Below are 17,168 nucleotides of genomic sequence, written 5' to 3' on the forward strand. Positions count from 1 at the left end.
ACAGGGAGCAAAGCCTGACGGTAGCACACCTAACATTTGGTGTAGCACATACTCAGGGCAGTTGTTTAGTCCTGGAACCATATTTATGCCTCTGCATTTAGCCAAGCCAGCTTTCCAATAGGATATGTTCCTGAGGCTGACACTAAAACCCATGCGCTTTATATCATTTACATTCTGTTACAATCATTTAGTTCTTCTGCGCTTCCTTCTCTTTCTCCCAGAGAATAATGACAAACAGCACCTTACCGTGACTTAATAAGAAACTTTAATTCTGCGCATTTCTCCACGTTGAAATGAAGATTTAGCAGCAACCTGATTTTAATAACATTTCTTCCCCACCGTTACATGAGATTTAAATAACCATAACTGGTATTTTTGAATTGGTTTCATCTCGAAAGATTCCAGTTCCCTTTTACAGCCCAGCAGAGCCTTTGCTATTCTTGCACTAAGAAGTTGATAAGGGCAGTTCTGGGAGACAGAAAGGCCTTTTTAATGGTTCGTCCCTGGAGATGCTTGACTCCAAGTTCACTTTGAAGAACTAGCTCGTGGACTTCTTCAAAATTGCGGGCTGCTTGCTGAGGCACAAAAACTTTGCCGCAAGCTTTGTTATTGATCTGAAAAAGCGAGACATGAAAACAAGAAAAAACAGAAGTTACTAGACTGATGTATACAATTTCACTTCCTGAATCCAATCCATCTTGTTACACGGGGAGGGGGGGAAAGTGGATCAAACTGTCTTTTCTCCAACACCAAACTTTCTAAGTAGAGGATAAAATTCTCCATACTTCCTGTCCATCTACCATAAAATAAAAGAATGAAACTCTGACTCATGATACTCAAGGAAAATTGAAGAAGTGGCCATAGGAAGTCTTAGTTTTGAAGATAGCAAGTAGCATGTGACTATGCAATGTGTTGATCTTTTAAGTTTAAAAACATTATAGTTACACAAGCTGAATAGTGAGAGTGAACATAATGGTTTGTCAGGTGAGAATCTTGGTTTGTACATATTTCTAGGCTGCAATTTGGATTCTTTACAGCTAAGCGATTCCTTACAGAGATTCACATGCAAGATTTATTAAAATAAAAATATTTGTGGCTGAAAAGATATCTGAAAGATTCATCATCACTCATTTTTAGAAAAATAGGCTTTAACTCATTATATGTTGCATTCGTACTAAATGCATGACTCATTAAGCCGACACTGACCACAAAGATGACAACCACTCGTAAGTAATGCTTTCCTGTGTGCGGCTGTTTTTCAGAGCAGCTTCCATACTGGTTTTGCATCAGCAGGGCAGAATCATGTAAGTAAAACTGAGTAAGGCTTTCAGTGGGAATCACCTTAATTTATAAAATGGTCTTATAAATCCTTTCTGTCATCCAGTAAGAGCAGATAATGGACAGAAACTACAGAGCCTTACTGAATACCTTTCTGGAATTGGCATAAAATTCATTATTACAAAAGCTTTCAGATTTATATGGAGTACTTTCAGTGGATTAATGAAAAGAATATCAATCTCACATTTTAGCAAATGAAATAATTTGAAATTTTTAATCCAGTTCAATCAAATTACTTGCATAAAAATCTGCTGCAGGTACTGCAAATCTTTGACCTTTAGACATCATTGTAACAAGTTTTCAATCATGTAAAAGGAACATATGTTGCTTCATACAGCTTGGATGTAAAAATGCACACAGCTTGGTTTTCACCTGGATTTCATCCAGGATACATGTATGCAACATACCACGAATGAGAGAGACCCAGTTCACTTACCTAGTTTGTATTTTACTGAAAATGAAATAATCTGTGCAATTCTCTGAGAGAGGAAGTTGGGACAGATTTTTAAGGAACAAGATGAAGTCTCAAATGCAGCTGGGATGAGTCATTTCTGGTTTTTGACTACATATTAATTTGCAGTGATAATGTAGGTAGGCTTTTAACTATTAATACATGCATCCATAACATGGTATCATAAAAGGCTGGCTGTGTTAAACTTTGCCTTTAGCACCTGGTGCAAAGTAAATCCCTTGAAAAACACAGAAGAGTTCATTTTTAAAGCTTTTGTGAAAAATAAATACAAGTAGTTCTTTTTGACAGGGCACTTCAGAGAAGAAATGCATTCCACAGGAAAAAGAAAACGGTAAAATCCAAACGGTTACAGTTTTAGTGAGAATATAAAGCAAGCTTGTCAGCTCGCTGCTAGGACACACAGCCTGCAGTTCAAAACTATGCCTGCTTAGTTAAAATGTCATTCACTGTCCTCCATGATGCAAATTAATATGTCCCAGTGGATGGATGTTGGCATGGGGAAACCTACCACAGCTAGCCTATTTGGTGCTGTTCTTAACAGAAAAGCCAATAGGTCTAAATCAACTTAGTAAATAAATGACTGCTAGCAGTTGTGTTTTCCTAGAAAGGTCGAGAAGCCTGGGCGACCTGACACTGTGTACCTTCCCACAGCATCTCTCCTGATCTTCCCACACCACGCTGCCAGCTGAGTCCGAGAATCCTATCAAACGGCAGATCGGTTATGATTTCAGCACACGTTTGCAGCATGGCTTTCATTATATCGTAGATATCACGATGTAAAGTCAAACGTATTAGCACAATTCTTAAAATAAGCATCTGCAGATTTAATCATACACTGTGCGTAACAAGCATCCTATTCACATATTCTTTTAGTCGAGGGGTTAGATTCTCAGCAGGACAAATATCTTCTGCTATGCCTCCATCTCTCTCTCTCTGTATCTCACTAGACCAGCATAACCCCTGGCAGCTCCAGGTAAAAGTGCCAGCACAAGAAACTTGGGTGCTGGCAGCCTTGTTTCTCTGAAAAACCACGGCAAACTGCAAGAGGAGAAATAAATGAGGCTTGAGTCCTTTCTTCCCCTGAGGAAGGAATCTGTTGCTTTTTCTTTTATATTTTTTTTTAAACATATGACATTTTAGACTATTTTGGATCTAGAGGGAGCTAGAGGGAACTAGAGAGGTTATGAAGGATGAAATGAAATTACAAAAGACTGAAAAATAAGCACCTGGAGGCTGCAGAGAGGAATTTTTAGTTCAACTCAAATATTTTTTTACCACTGATGCATAATCCTTCTGAGAAGTAAAAAGGAAAATAAATATCTGTGCACTTGCAGGCCTTCCTCATACGCCAAAGCAAGAAAAATACACCAACTTTTTTTTTATTTTATAAAAACATCAGTTATAAGACCACAGCTGCTAACAGTTCTGCACCATCTAGAAAATGTGAGGAGTGCTAGTCAGAAGTGTGTTCATAGGATGAAAGGCACACTACATTCAGGTCAGATTTTTCACAGAATTAACAATATACAGTACAATTAAAAATATTCAACTTTGCAATAACATTTAGAGTAACAGATACCATGCATATCCAGTGAATTTAAATGTCTGTCTTGTAGGCAATCTGTATTGTATCAGCCAAGGATGCAGTGAGTTGGTTGCTTTTGCTGCTTTGGGTTAAATATGGAAAGACATAACTCCAGCAGGAAATAATGAAGTATTATTTCCAGACAGGAAATAATGAAGTATTTTGTGTCAAGAGAAATAAAACCATAATGTCTCAGCAGGCAAATCCCTGGCAGCCTGAGGCAGTTTGATGTCTTGAGAAGAATAGGGTTGTGGCCCAAAGACTCAGTTTGACTGTGCAGCCTTGTGAAGAGACACTGCCTCTTTGCAACTAACCAATTCCTCTGTATGTCGAGTGTTTCTTGGTTTAATGAAGGCAATTTATTTTTACAGCCACACAAAAACCTACAGTATCCACAAGACTTTAAAATATTCACATTTATGATGATTTCTCCGTGCTCCTCTGTATTTCCCTTTTGCCTTACTCTTACAGTAGAAAGCCAGGCACACCCCCTAGGCACTATTTTTAAGAATTATTCCCAGTTTGAAAAAGGAACTTGTCTCTCTGGTCTTCCAGTCACTTGCTTTCTCAGAACTAAGGAAAGTGTTCACGTATTCGTCCATGAATATATAACTGAGAACACAGGGTTTGCTTTTTCTCTTATTACAAGACTTCTACACAAGGCTATGGCTTTGACAAAGTCAACCATGAAAAGAAACAAAAATAATTTTCATAATGGTTGCTTAAAGTAAAATTAATTTTTATTTTTCTGGTTTCTTTTTTTAGGAAGAAAGTTTTAACGTCAGCAGAAAAGTATCAGTGACCTGTTTAGGCGTTTTCATGTTCAGTTGTATAGTCTTAAAAACATTGAGTTCAGAGTTTTCCCTGTATTGCCGAAGTTTTTATTTTAAAGATATATTTAATATCATGTTTGCTTTAACCACAATTGCAAAGAAGTTTCTATAATTACACAACTTCTCATTCATGACTTCCTTATAAACTGAACCCTGGAATTTGAGATGTTTGCTAGCTATGCTTGAAGGTGAAGGTCTATTTTAAGCTTGAGCAAAGTGATTATACCTCAGTGAAGATTTTTGTGGATATGTGACCTTTTTACTGGTATAAATAAATGCTTATCACTTAAAGAAAGAAAGAAAAAAGCAATAAATACACAGTGAGTATTAGGCTAAGTCTGCTATTAACCCCAGCTAGCACTTAAGTCCTTCTCCTTGGTTTGGGAAAAGATGCCAACTGAAAATTTCCTCCAAAAATACATAGTCTGTGGCCTCTGCTAAGTATGTATGTTGGACGTTAGAAAAATTAGTATTTTAGCAGCATTTCTCATTCTGTTCAAGTGGACTGACTGAGAGATGTGGCAAGATATGAAATTATTTGCAAAGACACTTTGATTAAGGAAATCTACAGCAACATGACTTCCCCTAAATCCAACCAATCTCTTCCCTCCTCAAAAAACCTAGCTGAACAAAAATAACCCAACTGCCTTACTTCTTCTACCCAAAGGAGCTAACAGAATAAAATACAGATAAAATGCATTGCTTCTGTTTTTCTTATACACACACAGAGAACATGCAGTTTTACATGACCAAATGACGTTTCTTCTAGAGGCTCCATCTCTTTCAATGTCCAGAAACACAAAAAATGTTTAAGTTGAAACATTTAATTTAATTTAAAACATTTAAGTTCAGAATGTCTGCATGGTATATTAAAGGTTATTCTTTGAAGAACAGTGGAAAAGGCAGGAGTCCTGCAGATCTAGTAGTATGCAACTATGTAATTACAGACTATCATAATGCCTGAGCATGAAGAACTTGAATGCAAGTTGACCAGGAGTCAGTCGATGGAAGAGCTGAGACACTACTCATGGATCCCATGTGCTTGGCTCCATGCGGTCCCTCTATCGCCTGCAGTGGCACTTGCTGCTACTGTGCACTATCTAACGATAAAGCTTTATGATGCCTGGGAGCATGCTGAATACAGACTAGTTAACTAGAGACGTAGGAAAAAAAGACAGTAAACTACACTGTACACGTGCACATACACATGTTGGAAAATTACAGGTTAACTAAATGTAGTTATTTGTCCACTCTTCTACTGAACTGCCAGCTCTTTCTCTAGACCACAAAGGTGTTAGAGCTCAAAGAGAAACCGGAATACAGTTCTAACATTACCAAAGATACCTGTTTTTCCTCAACCTCATTCCTGCAAATATGCTCTGCTGAAATGTGCCAGAAGTTCAGCCCAAGGCAAGCGGGAAACATCGTTTGGCAAAAATCACAGCAACTTAACCCAGTTTACGATAGGTCATATTAGGCAACCATAGCACTACAGGCATCACAAGAAATGTCACCTAATTATACATTTTTGTACAGGGCCAAGTTCATAAATGCACTGTCAGGCAAAAAATCTGGAGGGACCTGTATTTTGATCGTAGTTTTGACTGTACCGTCCTTGCCCACAGCTGTTCATTGGTCAAATTTCCACAGGTACTAATATGCAGTCACTCAAAAAGATTTATATTTAGATTGTCTCCCTTCCAGACTTGCTACATTTTTTCATTTAGGAAACCATTTTAATTACTCAGCACAACGGTAATTGCAGCTTCTATTCTGTCTGACCTTTCCCTGAGCCACCTAAGAAGGGAACTGACTTCCACAAGAGCAGAAATTTTGTCATCCTCTGAGCTCATAATGCATTAGTTGGCCACCACTGAAAATACATGAAAACGCTCTTACCAGAACAGACATCTCTACAACATCTGACGGCTGAAGGTACTCTGGGTCTACTTTGGGCCAGGACTGATGCAGCACATCAACATCCCAGTGATGATGAGTACAAAGTTTATTCTGCATATGTGCCAAACCTGGGAAATGAAACCAGTCAGACGTTCAGCTGTACTGTAACCGGAACATTCGATCTCTGGAATTTGTTTGATAAATAAGATCAGAGTAAAGTTGACTTTAAAAGCAAGTCCCTTAGGAGGAAATAACATTGTTTAGATTAGCATACAGCACATTATAAACAGAAAAATATACGTCTTTGAAGCGCTTGTTCTATACCATGCGTAGGGATGCTAACATGAACAATGTGGGCACATTTTAGATTTGGATTAGCACTCCATAACTTTGCCAAAAGCACAGAAGACCACTGTTTATTATTTTAAATTGTAATACTGCAACACAAGCTGACCTCTACTTCTAGAAGTCAATCATTATACTGCAGTTTTTTTTTCAATAAAACCACCAGTTTGATTAAATTTTAGTAACAACTCAATCAAAATGATAAACAATTCTGGCTTATTATTTTACCATCTGTAATATGCTGGGTAGTTTCTAAATTTGCAAGTCAAGCTACTTGCAAGATTTTCTCATATTTTGTGAAGTATCTATCTTCTCACAAATTAAAGGTGCTACATAAGAATCCCTTGCACAGCTTGCTCTCCTTATGATATGTACATTCTGAAACACTTTATCCTTTGATTTTATTTAAAAAAACTCCTAAAATGGCTATAAGTGATCTCCTTTTATTAAATAGGCTTTGCTCTCCGCAAGACAATTCATTCCTGATTTGTTTAAGCAATGGGAGAATAGGATGCAATTCATTCTGAAGCTGCATTCTTTAACTGAATAAAAGCTTCTGAGTGGGATTTATGTTGCTGTTTACTCCAGCTGTAGGACAAAAAAAGATTTCACTTAACAAGAAGCTGTCAAATATAATCAATATTGATGATGATTGCTCTTGTGATTCTCACAAAGCCAGGGGATTTTTAAATGAAAAACATTCTCTGTGTATGACTAAGAGCAGACTAAAACTTTTTATAAGCACATGCTTCATTCAGAACTGCGAAATGTATGTGAAATCTCAGCTGGTTTAGGGAAACTCCAGCAAAAGCATAAAGAAAACCCATCAACTGTGTTCACTGTTGAGACTGAGATACCTGAAGCTCTTCAAGACACAGCAGAACGGCAGACATAGGAGCAAAACCAACCCATGCATAATACATACATGAATTTACCTAGCTGCATTGTTTAGACTAATACAGCGAACAAAAGCAAACAGAGACATAAAGAGAATGCAACCTCCTCCAGAAAAATCTGCCAGATTTTTGTCAGCGCTTTTTCAGACAAAGCACTTTGGTAAAATGACACATAGCCTTGCTATTTGCTGAATGATTCAGAAAGGGGCAGTGGGGTGGACCAATGGGAGCCATTTCTAATGGCAAGCAAGAACATGCACATTTCCTAACAACTATGCCACAATCTTATTAGGTAAATAATTGATTAAAACACTTCAATGGATCTGGTTTTGTGTGTTTTTTTTCTCTTGCAACAGTAGCTCAGAAACTGAAAGAGCAAAAGATAGGAACTCAAGCAGAAAAAAAATCTTCGCCTTGGTGATTCATTATCATGTTGACGTTAAAAGACAACAGCTGCTAGATTCTTCCCTTTTTGGCTTTTGAACATCCAGATGAGCTCATTTCTTTCCAACTGATCACATGCCTTGTGGCAGAATCATGCATACTGGCCACTCCTTATTTTCCTGTTGAAGTGGATTCTTCAAACTATTTAAAAACCACTTTCTAAGTCAAGAGCTTCTATCTACGAAAGCAAAACCAGGGTCACTTTTAATCCCCGTGGAAGCTGTCAGTCCTAATAAACCTACTAATAAAAATAATTAAAATGTATTCTGAAGCAGATAAAGTGTGACCAAGCACAATGTCAATATTTTGGTTCGTTTCTTGCTACAAAATGAGCTATGAGCTCATCCATATTAAAAAAAAAGTGCAAAAGTCAACAGAACTAGTTTCAGAAAACAGAGTTTGACAGGAAACCAAAATGAAGGTTTTAGTTATGTTGCCTGTTTGGCTTCCTGCCTTAATTCACATTTTGTGAGCTGTAGAACACAGAAAACACAATGCTTTGGTTTGTATTTTCAAAATGCAACACACACAAGACCAGAAACTTCATTGCCATGATCCAGAATGGTGATAGTCCACTTAGTCACGACCTAGACAGAACCCTCCTCCAGCCTTCCCACTTGATTCTGAGACGCTACACAAAAGCACTGTTTGAGAAGTTAAAAACTGACCATTTCACAGACTTCCATTGTGAAAACATTAAAAACCTATTTTACTGTCTTTGGTACTGGAAAGTGCCGAGTGAAGTGCACTTTATGAAGCAGCGTGCATTTTGCTTTACATTTTTTGGATGCATTTTGCTTTTATGGTTATAGATTCTCTTGCAGATGTAGGACAGAAAGCCAACCGAGTACATTTTTACTTACTGTAAGCTGTTTACTTATAAGTACACATCTGTACAGCCACACAGGACAGATCAAAGACAACACTTGTGCTCAATCTGAAGCCCTGATCCTGCTATTGGATCTGCTTCAATGGACTTTTACGGACTAGCAAGCTAACACTAGAACAAGGTTTCCCTAACCAGTAACTGACAGCATTGGAGCCCAAGTTAAAACACCAAGTTAAGCGCGTATTGTATTACTGTAAATGAGTGAGTTGAGAGAAAGAGGGGACAGGACAAATATAACAACGTTTCAGCTCATGGCAACATTTTATTAGCATTACATGAATATTTCATAAGCATAATATTTCCCCTAAGGTGCTATTTGGTGGGGAAAAGTAGATTCTCATTTTAAAGAGATTTAAGAAGGAAGATGTGGAAGCAATCGTGTATCAGCAAGGCGTTAGGACAGCAAGGTAATTCTAGTCTTACAGAAAAAAAGCACTAGAAAAAATTATCTGTAAAATTCCAGCAATAGTGCAGCTAGTTGGACACAAAATTACGTAGGCAAGAAAAAAAGATGTGATTATGGAGTAAACTGAATAAGAGCTGGCATGGCACAAGCGCCGGCACAGAGAGTTTAACAAAGCAGAAAAGGCAAGGAGGACGGAAGTCTTAATGGCCGATAAAAGGAAGTTAATGAAGGCATCTGAAGCAATGCCAGTATCAGAGTTTAGGACTAGGGATTTTCTAACAGGAGATACAAGAAGATCAGAGGGGGCAGTATAAGGTGACTATCAGGGTGTGTTATCCAAATGCTGATAACTTTTGGATTGAGCAAAATCAAAACAGTAGAAATCTTTGTTAAGTAAAAATCCACCACACTAGCAGACAAGAGGGGAAAATTTTTAAAAAGCTCAGAGCAGGAGTGTGTAAGGGTTAAGTGGAGATGTATTCTGGGTCAGTATCTTACTCGCCTCTGCAGCCTCTTCCAAGGACAGGATTGTTACCGTGTTACTTTGTTCTTGATATGCTTTTTTACTATTTAATGAATCTTCCTATTTGACAGATTCAGGCAAGTTGCATATCCGAAATAACTTTCTGCAGCCCAGGAGGAATATGTCTGTCAGTCATATGTGAAATGGTCTGCAATCTCAAAGAAATGATAGCAGCACAATAACAGCTGTTTACAGACAGCTCTGAGAAAACTGTATCATACTACTGGTATAGTAGTACACAACTGGGTAGAGTCAGGAAGATTTACATTTACTCAATGCAGTACTAGGGGATTAATTTTATATGCTCCCTAGACATTAATTTTTTATGTTGCCACAACCCAAGGTGGGTTGTGAAAAGCCTGGGTTACTAAAAGCTAACTCTAGAATGTGTTTCCAATTCAGCAAACTCCATGTGAATCCTTTTAACCTTCTGAAAATGATCTGCCTTCCTCCACTTGTATGGACTTACTATCCTTCACTTTGGGTTATTAGTCTTGGAGGAAAAAAATATTTTTTTAATTCCAAATCGTGTTTCTTGGATTTGTGAAGGGAGATTTCTGCATTCAGATTTTCAATTAAAATCTACAACATCAATTAGCTTCTACTCAGCTCTATTCTTTACAGAAGCCTTCTTCAGCAAGGACTGAATTCAGACAAAGAAATTCTTGCAAAAGAGCTATTGCAGTGACAGTTAAGATGTTGCTAAGACAATTATACCATTACAAATTCCAATAATTATGTTTCATTTCAATATATCTTAAGATGTGTTTATCATCAGTATATATCTTTCATGTGCCATATCTAATAAAAATTTAACAACTCACAATAAGCAGTTTCATATCCTTGTCTCAACAGCAAAATACTGTACTACTACAAACAAACTAAAAAAAAAAAAGTCTCAAATGGTGTCTGTATATTCCTCAGATACAAGGTTTCAGGAAGGAAACATATTTCCTCATCCTGTTAGTGTTCACAAACTGCCAAGATGTCAGCCGGATGAACTCTTCCCACACTGAGGGGCTACAGTCGCTTTTTATGTTATTAAGCGATAAACCAGTGTATCCACTGCACAATTAAGACCATTAGGTTCACACACCAAAATACTGAAAACTGTTCCTCCTCTAAGCAGGAGAAAGAATTCCTTCACACACAAAATATCAAAGCACCAGGTTACTATTGTTCAGCTGCTGAAAGGTGAGGCACTTATCAAACAGCATTCAAGGAGCTTTTCCTTCACTCAAACTGGAAATATTTACTGCCAGTACTGAAGTATGCGCTTCAACCACCTCACAAAGAGACCAAACTCTTCGTTTCTACCTGATGCATGAAAACAAGATGGTCACATATAAACTAAACCCCATGGGAGAATAATTCTTCAGCTGCAGAAGAATAAAAATTGCTGTACCTTGAATCTATCTAGTTTTACTTTAATTATATTTAAAAGTTGCACATTACATCAGAAGCATCCTCGGGATATCAAACTGCATTTCTGAGTTTGCAAAGTTTATCAACAAACTAACAAAGAAAACACAGTGGACTAAAAAGCTAAAATTTCAAATGAACTCTGATGCAACTCTTGCAAAGCAGGATAGCATTATTACAATCAAAATTACTTATATCACTGATGCTAGTCATTACTTAAAATGTCAAGTAAAGCATCTTTAATTAACACTCTAAAATAATCTTTGTAATTTTCCTAATATTTTCATTAGTTGTAGTCATTAAGATGGACTGATTTGCAGTTAAATCCAGCTGTAAGGAACTTTTTTGCTAACCAAGAGGATACCTACATACATATTTATACACTTAGCCAAGTTTTAATTTTTACAAGCTATTGTATTAGAAAACACTGATTTGCAATTTTTCTTTACGTGTCATTGTGATCTGTGTCAAATAGCTTTTAGATTGAAATGGAAATCAATTAAAATGCAAAAAAAAGCATTTCTTGCTATTTAAATATAAATGCATTCAGAATGCAAGTATTTAAGACAATTTGTTAGATACGTAAAATTTATCATATCATGTTGTGCAGTTAAACGTTATTTTTTCGAGTGAAGGAGAATATTTTATGTAATTACTGAGTGAAACTAGCAGTATCAGGTATTTTTGGAAATCAGAGCCTTCAAGATTTTAATATTTATAGATGCTAGCCTCTTTTGCCTAGCTTTTTATTCCAAAACTAGAAAAGGAAAAAAGGTTGGTTGATTTTTTTCAATTTCCAGAACACCTGTCATTTAAACTGAACCCCCCCCCCAAACTATTTGCACCTGCAGAAGAGCTTCCAGTTGTCAAAAGTTATTTTATTACCTCCACAAAGCCTCATTCCAGGTGCTTAGCCAGAAAGTTCTATAGTTCTGTGGTTTAATTGTCTTCAAATCTTTGGCAGAATTAACTTAATATAATACAATACAATACATTAAGTCAGGGTCTTATTGCAGGTTGTCATTATTTCACATTTAGTTTTAAATTCTATTGTAATTTCTTTGTAAATGTTTCTTGACGATAATGAGTGATCAGAAAAGCATAAAAGGAGAGACTACAATGCAACAATAAAAGTATTACTGTGAAGCACAATGCAAACAGTCAAAATTAATGAGAATGCTCTTTTCATCTCTCTAAGGCTGTAGTAAAATTAATATTAAGCATATCTCATTATGTAGTAAACACTTTCTAATGAGAAACACTAATCAGAAAGCAAAATCCTTTTTCTTCAAAAAAAGCTTAAATACACAAGGAAGTGTAATGTGGTTCAGAGTTAACACAAGTCACTGTTCCTACCAGCATTCCTACTCAACTGCAAAATTATCTGTTTGATATTAACTACAGGGCTTCCAAATTTCCCAGTTTCATTTTCCCCTGTAGAAAGAAAAATGCTCATTGTTTTAATCACTAAACCAAACAAAATGTAAAGGCTGCATACAAGTTATTTTAGAATGAAATGTCAGTATTTAATTATAAATGCGTTGCTTATGTGTTGTTTATTATTGGCATTACAATAGCAGACAGAGGCTTCCATCAAAGTGTGGGTGTCCACTGCTATAGGTGCTATTTATAGAGCTAATAATATACAAAGTCCTTTTCCTGACTAGTTTACAAGAGAGGAAGCAGCACTATCCCTACATTTAGATGCAAAGCCAAGGTACAAAAAGAGACTTACTCTAAGCGTGTATGGAGAACTAGAGCAGAAAGAAAACTAAATAGAGTATTTAGAAAGCTTAATTTTTTAATTGAAATTATTTAAAATAAGAAAGCCTCATCACCTATACATAATAAAGTTTAAGAAATTGATTACATCAGAAGAGCAACAAGACTTGGTGGAACCAGAGTGCAGTTCAGAACATGAACTTGGGGAATCTTCCTCTAGACTATAGTTGGACATTTTTCACCAGAAATCCCAGTCCCAGGACAGAATTGCTAGATGTGGCTATTTTAAAATAATATAGTCTTCTTACCACAATGCAGTAGTTAAATGTACATACGTTCTCCTGATAAAATTGTTTAATAACTTTGTTGTAATGTAATGATGACCATGCTAAAAGAGATTATGATTTTCATATTTAGTCATAAAATTCTTCAGGCAACAACCACCACACAATGTTTTTATGTGCTAGTTGCACTGAATTACAATGCCCAGTCTTTGGACCACACAAGCAAAATTTTATCTTTAAATGCAGACAGAAGCTGAGGACAATACACTCCCAATTTTTATATGCCTCCTTTTCATTCTTACATCAGAGAGAGATCCAGAAAATGTTTATCATTCTCTAGTGATTTTAGTAGTAAGAAAAGACTTCCTTCTCTAACATTCAAAACGTTGCAGGATTAAGCTTTACATTTGCCAAGTTATGTTAATTAAGACATCCTAGCGTTCTTTGTCATTTTATCAAACATACTTGATAATTCTGTATTCCCTAACACGTATTCGAATTTCAAGTTCACAAGGCACTGTATGTTTAAGTAATTAGCCTGGACCTCTTCTGCCTCCATCTCAACCAATGTGGAAAACAAAGTCGTGGCAATTACTTCCATTTAAGTACATTTTTAATTAGATGGTACTTCATATTGTAAGATAATATTGAGCAGAAGTAGTTTTCTCTAGATGTATCATGTCTGATGCCACTCTTTATTCTAAACAATTGAGCTTGTATTAAGACATCTTAAAAACATTGGAAATGAAAACACAGAAAAAAACCCACTCTCCCTAATGTATCTTGCTATTTCCAGAGTCTCTGCCCCTATGTTATTGCTTTGAACAAGAGTAGCCTTTCTTTGGCAGTTAACATTATTACAGGGCCATGCACAACTCTGAAATATAAGCAATTTAGTAGCTCTGCTCTGTAAACACTTGAATGCACAAAGTTTTAGGATGACTGTTGAAAATAAAACTGTTAAAACAGCATCCAAAAGCTAACATTAGGTCCAAAACCACATAGCAATTTGTGGCCAGTCTTAATGCAGAATATATTCCTATCTTCCCACATATATCTTGGGACTTCTCCCAATAAACCTTAAAAGCAACTGCTGAACTCTGGCATGCACATCCCCTATTTCACAGGCTTTAACTGTAGCCGCACCACGCAACTTAGCCCACTTGGGATTCAGACCTCAAGGTTTACAACTGTGACAGATCTTAAAAAAGATTTCCTGTCTACCATTCCCACTCTCCACGAGAGGTTAATTTGCAGCATAACGTCCCTCAGTCTCTGGAGAATTCTACAAGAGTAGGATTTTTATTGAACACTCCTTTAGTCTTTTTAGTATACAGCCCTCTGACATGGTTCTCTTTGCCTGAATTCCTGAAAGAAAATATTTGTAGTCCAAAGACTCTGAAACAGTTGTTTGAAAAATGGCTGTTTCTGTCCTCATGTTCAGCTCTTAATACTGCCATCCATATACAGGAGCAGCTAGCAGCTGACATATGAATTCCTCATGCAAGTCCTGTCTTGAATTTTTCTTCCTCCTCCCTTTCTCTGCCTAGTCTCAAGAAATCCACCTTTGTATGCAAGGGGAAAGAAACTAAGAGCTGAAAGAGAGATCTGGGAACACCACAAGTTTCAAGTTTGTTTAGGAATTATGACAGAAGGTGACAAGATAAATGCAGAATTCAGGGATAAGTGACACATGTACTATGTTAAAGCCATTTTTGCAAACTTTTTGCCTTTTTTCCTGGAACATCAATAAAAAGTTTATTTCTACAAATACCTTTCCACATCTCTGATGCAATGTGTGGAGCCATAGGTGCAACCATAATGCAGAGTGAAGCCAAAGCATCTTCAAATTCTGTGCTGTGGAGAATAAGAGGCCGAGAAGCTTGCTAAGCGAAAAAACAGAAAGAAAAGAAAATAAATTGTTAATATTCTGAGGTGTGGGGGGAAGAAGTTTAATTAAGAAGAAAACGCAGTAATAAAACCTAAAATCAATGTCTATGCTTAGGACAGCATAATTTCACAATAAATTGGAAACTTATGAAAAGTTCTGGAAAACTAAAATCACAACTCTTGGTCACAGAGTGCTCTCTAACACTTGGAAGCTAATCCTGAAGAGGCTGATGCAGATCCTTGGGGATCTGCTCTGGTACAGGAGTCTGAGCACAGACCCACGTGGACAACAGTGGCCCTCAAAAACATTTTGAGTGCTGCCACTTCTAGAAGTGCAATTTTAGATAAAACCAGAGCTATCTGAGAAGAGGTGAAGTACTTCTATAAGGAAGTCAAACTGTGCTGAGTGCAGCATGGTTTTTGTTGGGATAAGGTTCAGTTGTACAGGATCCTAGAGTGGCTTAAGTAAAGCTGAATTTAGTGACAAAGTGAGGTTTTAGAGCTGAAGGAAGCTTTGGGAATGAAAAGTGCAGCACAGCCTTTTACAGTTTGATGTTCAGATTGCTTTAGTAAAGTGTTCAGCTTCTCTAGTACAGAAGATGTTCAATTTCTTGCAAAAGGTGCTAGACTGACAAAATTTGAACCTTCATTCCTCTATTTATTGTATCTTAATATATATAGCACTAAAAGTAGCCGGATGAACTTTTTCTTTCTTTGCCTGTTTGAGAGATTACATCCCATGGTAAATTCAGATTCTGCGTTTATTTTGTAATCTGCCCCTCTAATGAAACAGCACAGACAAATGTGAATACACATCAGCTTATGAGAATTATTTGGTGGGTGTGATGAACACCTGATCCCATCTACTAGAAAATTGTCCAAAACCAGTGATTTGTTTGATACAGACCACAAATGTTGTCAGATGGCATCTTCTTATCACTGATACTAATGAGGTCAGTGCAAACTAGATTTGAGTAAGTTCTAGTGACTACTACATGCTTTCTGTATTTAATCTTCACCCACCTCCCCACTTCCTCCTTTCAAATGGGAGCAGAACAGGAAGTGTCAGCATGCTATACGGAAACTTGTTCTTGAAAGATACTGCACTGACTTCTTTGGTCAAGAAATACGTCAGTGTTCAAACATCTGGCTGTCTGTAGGACACTGATTTTTATTATTTTTTTTTTTTTAACATTCACTCATCACCATCCACCAGCCCAAAATGCCTATGAATCACTGAGCTGGATCTAAAGAACCGTGTGTCACCTTCCCAACACCATACAGTATCCCAGACTTAGGTTATCTCAGTACAGCACTTGTGCACACCCTACTTAACTTTTTATTAAGTTCCCTGACTTTGCCAATAATCTCCTTCGAATCCATAAGGTATAAAATGGTATTTCAATAAAGAAGTTGAAAAATCCAAATTTTTATTTGATTTCTGGTCTAGATCAGGTTACCATTATATGCCTGAAGGATTGCTCAACCAGATCTAAGAGTAGTAATAAAAATAACAATAATAGTTTATTATATTTGATCTATCACCACTGGCTGATAAACAACATAATCTAAATAAAAAATGCTAAAGACTTAAGTTATTTCTACATTTGTTTTAAAAAGGGGAATTTGCAAACTTTATTACTAGCAGACAGTTCAGTGGTGAAAGCTGTCTCTGAGGAATATAAGATTATGTATGATTTTACTTGCAAAGAATAACCCTTTTCTTTAAATCAGAATGTTTGCTAATTCTATAACATACTACTATACCTAGCTACCTATGCAACTTGGTTAAAAACAAAAGAGAACAAAGAACAGGGCTAAACAAAATGTATCCTTTTGAAATTACAGGATGCAGATGTAAACATCAGAACTTAGTGGCTCTAATACCATCAAGCTCTTCCTGCAAAACTGTGTATTTCAGGGTTAGAGTGATACTAGAACGTGCTGCTTTTGAACTGAATAATTCAACGAGGTGCTCAACTTAGTAGCAATGTTTATGACAGTAAATGACTTATGGAAAGCTGGACCTATAGTTCAGGCAGTTCCTGCTTTGTATAAAGACTTACAGGAACAGGGTCTGAGAGAAAAATACCTTCATTACTATCGTGTACTTACATGGAGTATATTAGTGAGGCTCATCAATCGGGAAATAGCTGCATTGAACAAATGATCCTTTGTGAAGTACTCTGTTACCTTGTATTAGAAGAAAAGGTTTATCAC

At 36.7% G+C, this 17,168-nt stretch overlaps 1 protein-coding gene across 4 annotated transcripts in view; it reads right to left on the bottom strand.

The window, feature by feature from the left end:
* Positions 1-248: 248 nt before the first annotated feature.
* LARS2 (leucyl-tRNA synthetase 2, mitochondrial) overlaps positions 249-17,168 on the bottom strand; it is a 92,509-nt gene continuing 75,589 nt past the window's right edge. For 3 of the 4 annotated variants that reach the window (XM_050892786.1, XM_050892787.1, XM_050892788.1), the window contains 4 exons: positions 17,064-17,141; positions 14,833-14,944; positions 6,128-6,255; positions 249-614 (listed from right to left, as the gene is read on the bottom strand). In XM_050892786.1, the coding sequence (XP_050748743.1) occupies positions 435-614; positions 6,128-6,255; positions 14,833-14,944; positions 17,064-17,141 (498 nt within the window). In that variant the 3' untranslated portion in view covers positions 249-434. The remainder of the gene's footprint in view (positions 615-6,127; positions 6,256-14,832; positions 14,945-17,063; positions 17,142-17,168) is intronic. The other variant, XM_050892789.1, reaches the window with a different exon arrangement.

This window comes from Gymnogyps californianus, chromosome 2, assembly GCF_018139145.2.
Source record: "Gymnogyps californianus isolate 813 chromosome 2, ASM1813914v2, whole genome shotgun sequence".
In the NCBI taxonomy this organism is placed as follows: domain Eukaryota; kingdom Metazoa; phylum Chordata; class Aves; order Accipitriformes; family Cathartidae; genus Gymnogyps; species Gymnogyps californianus.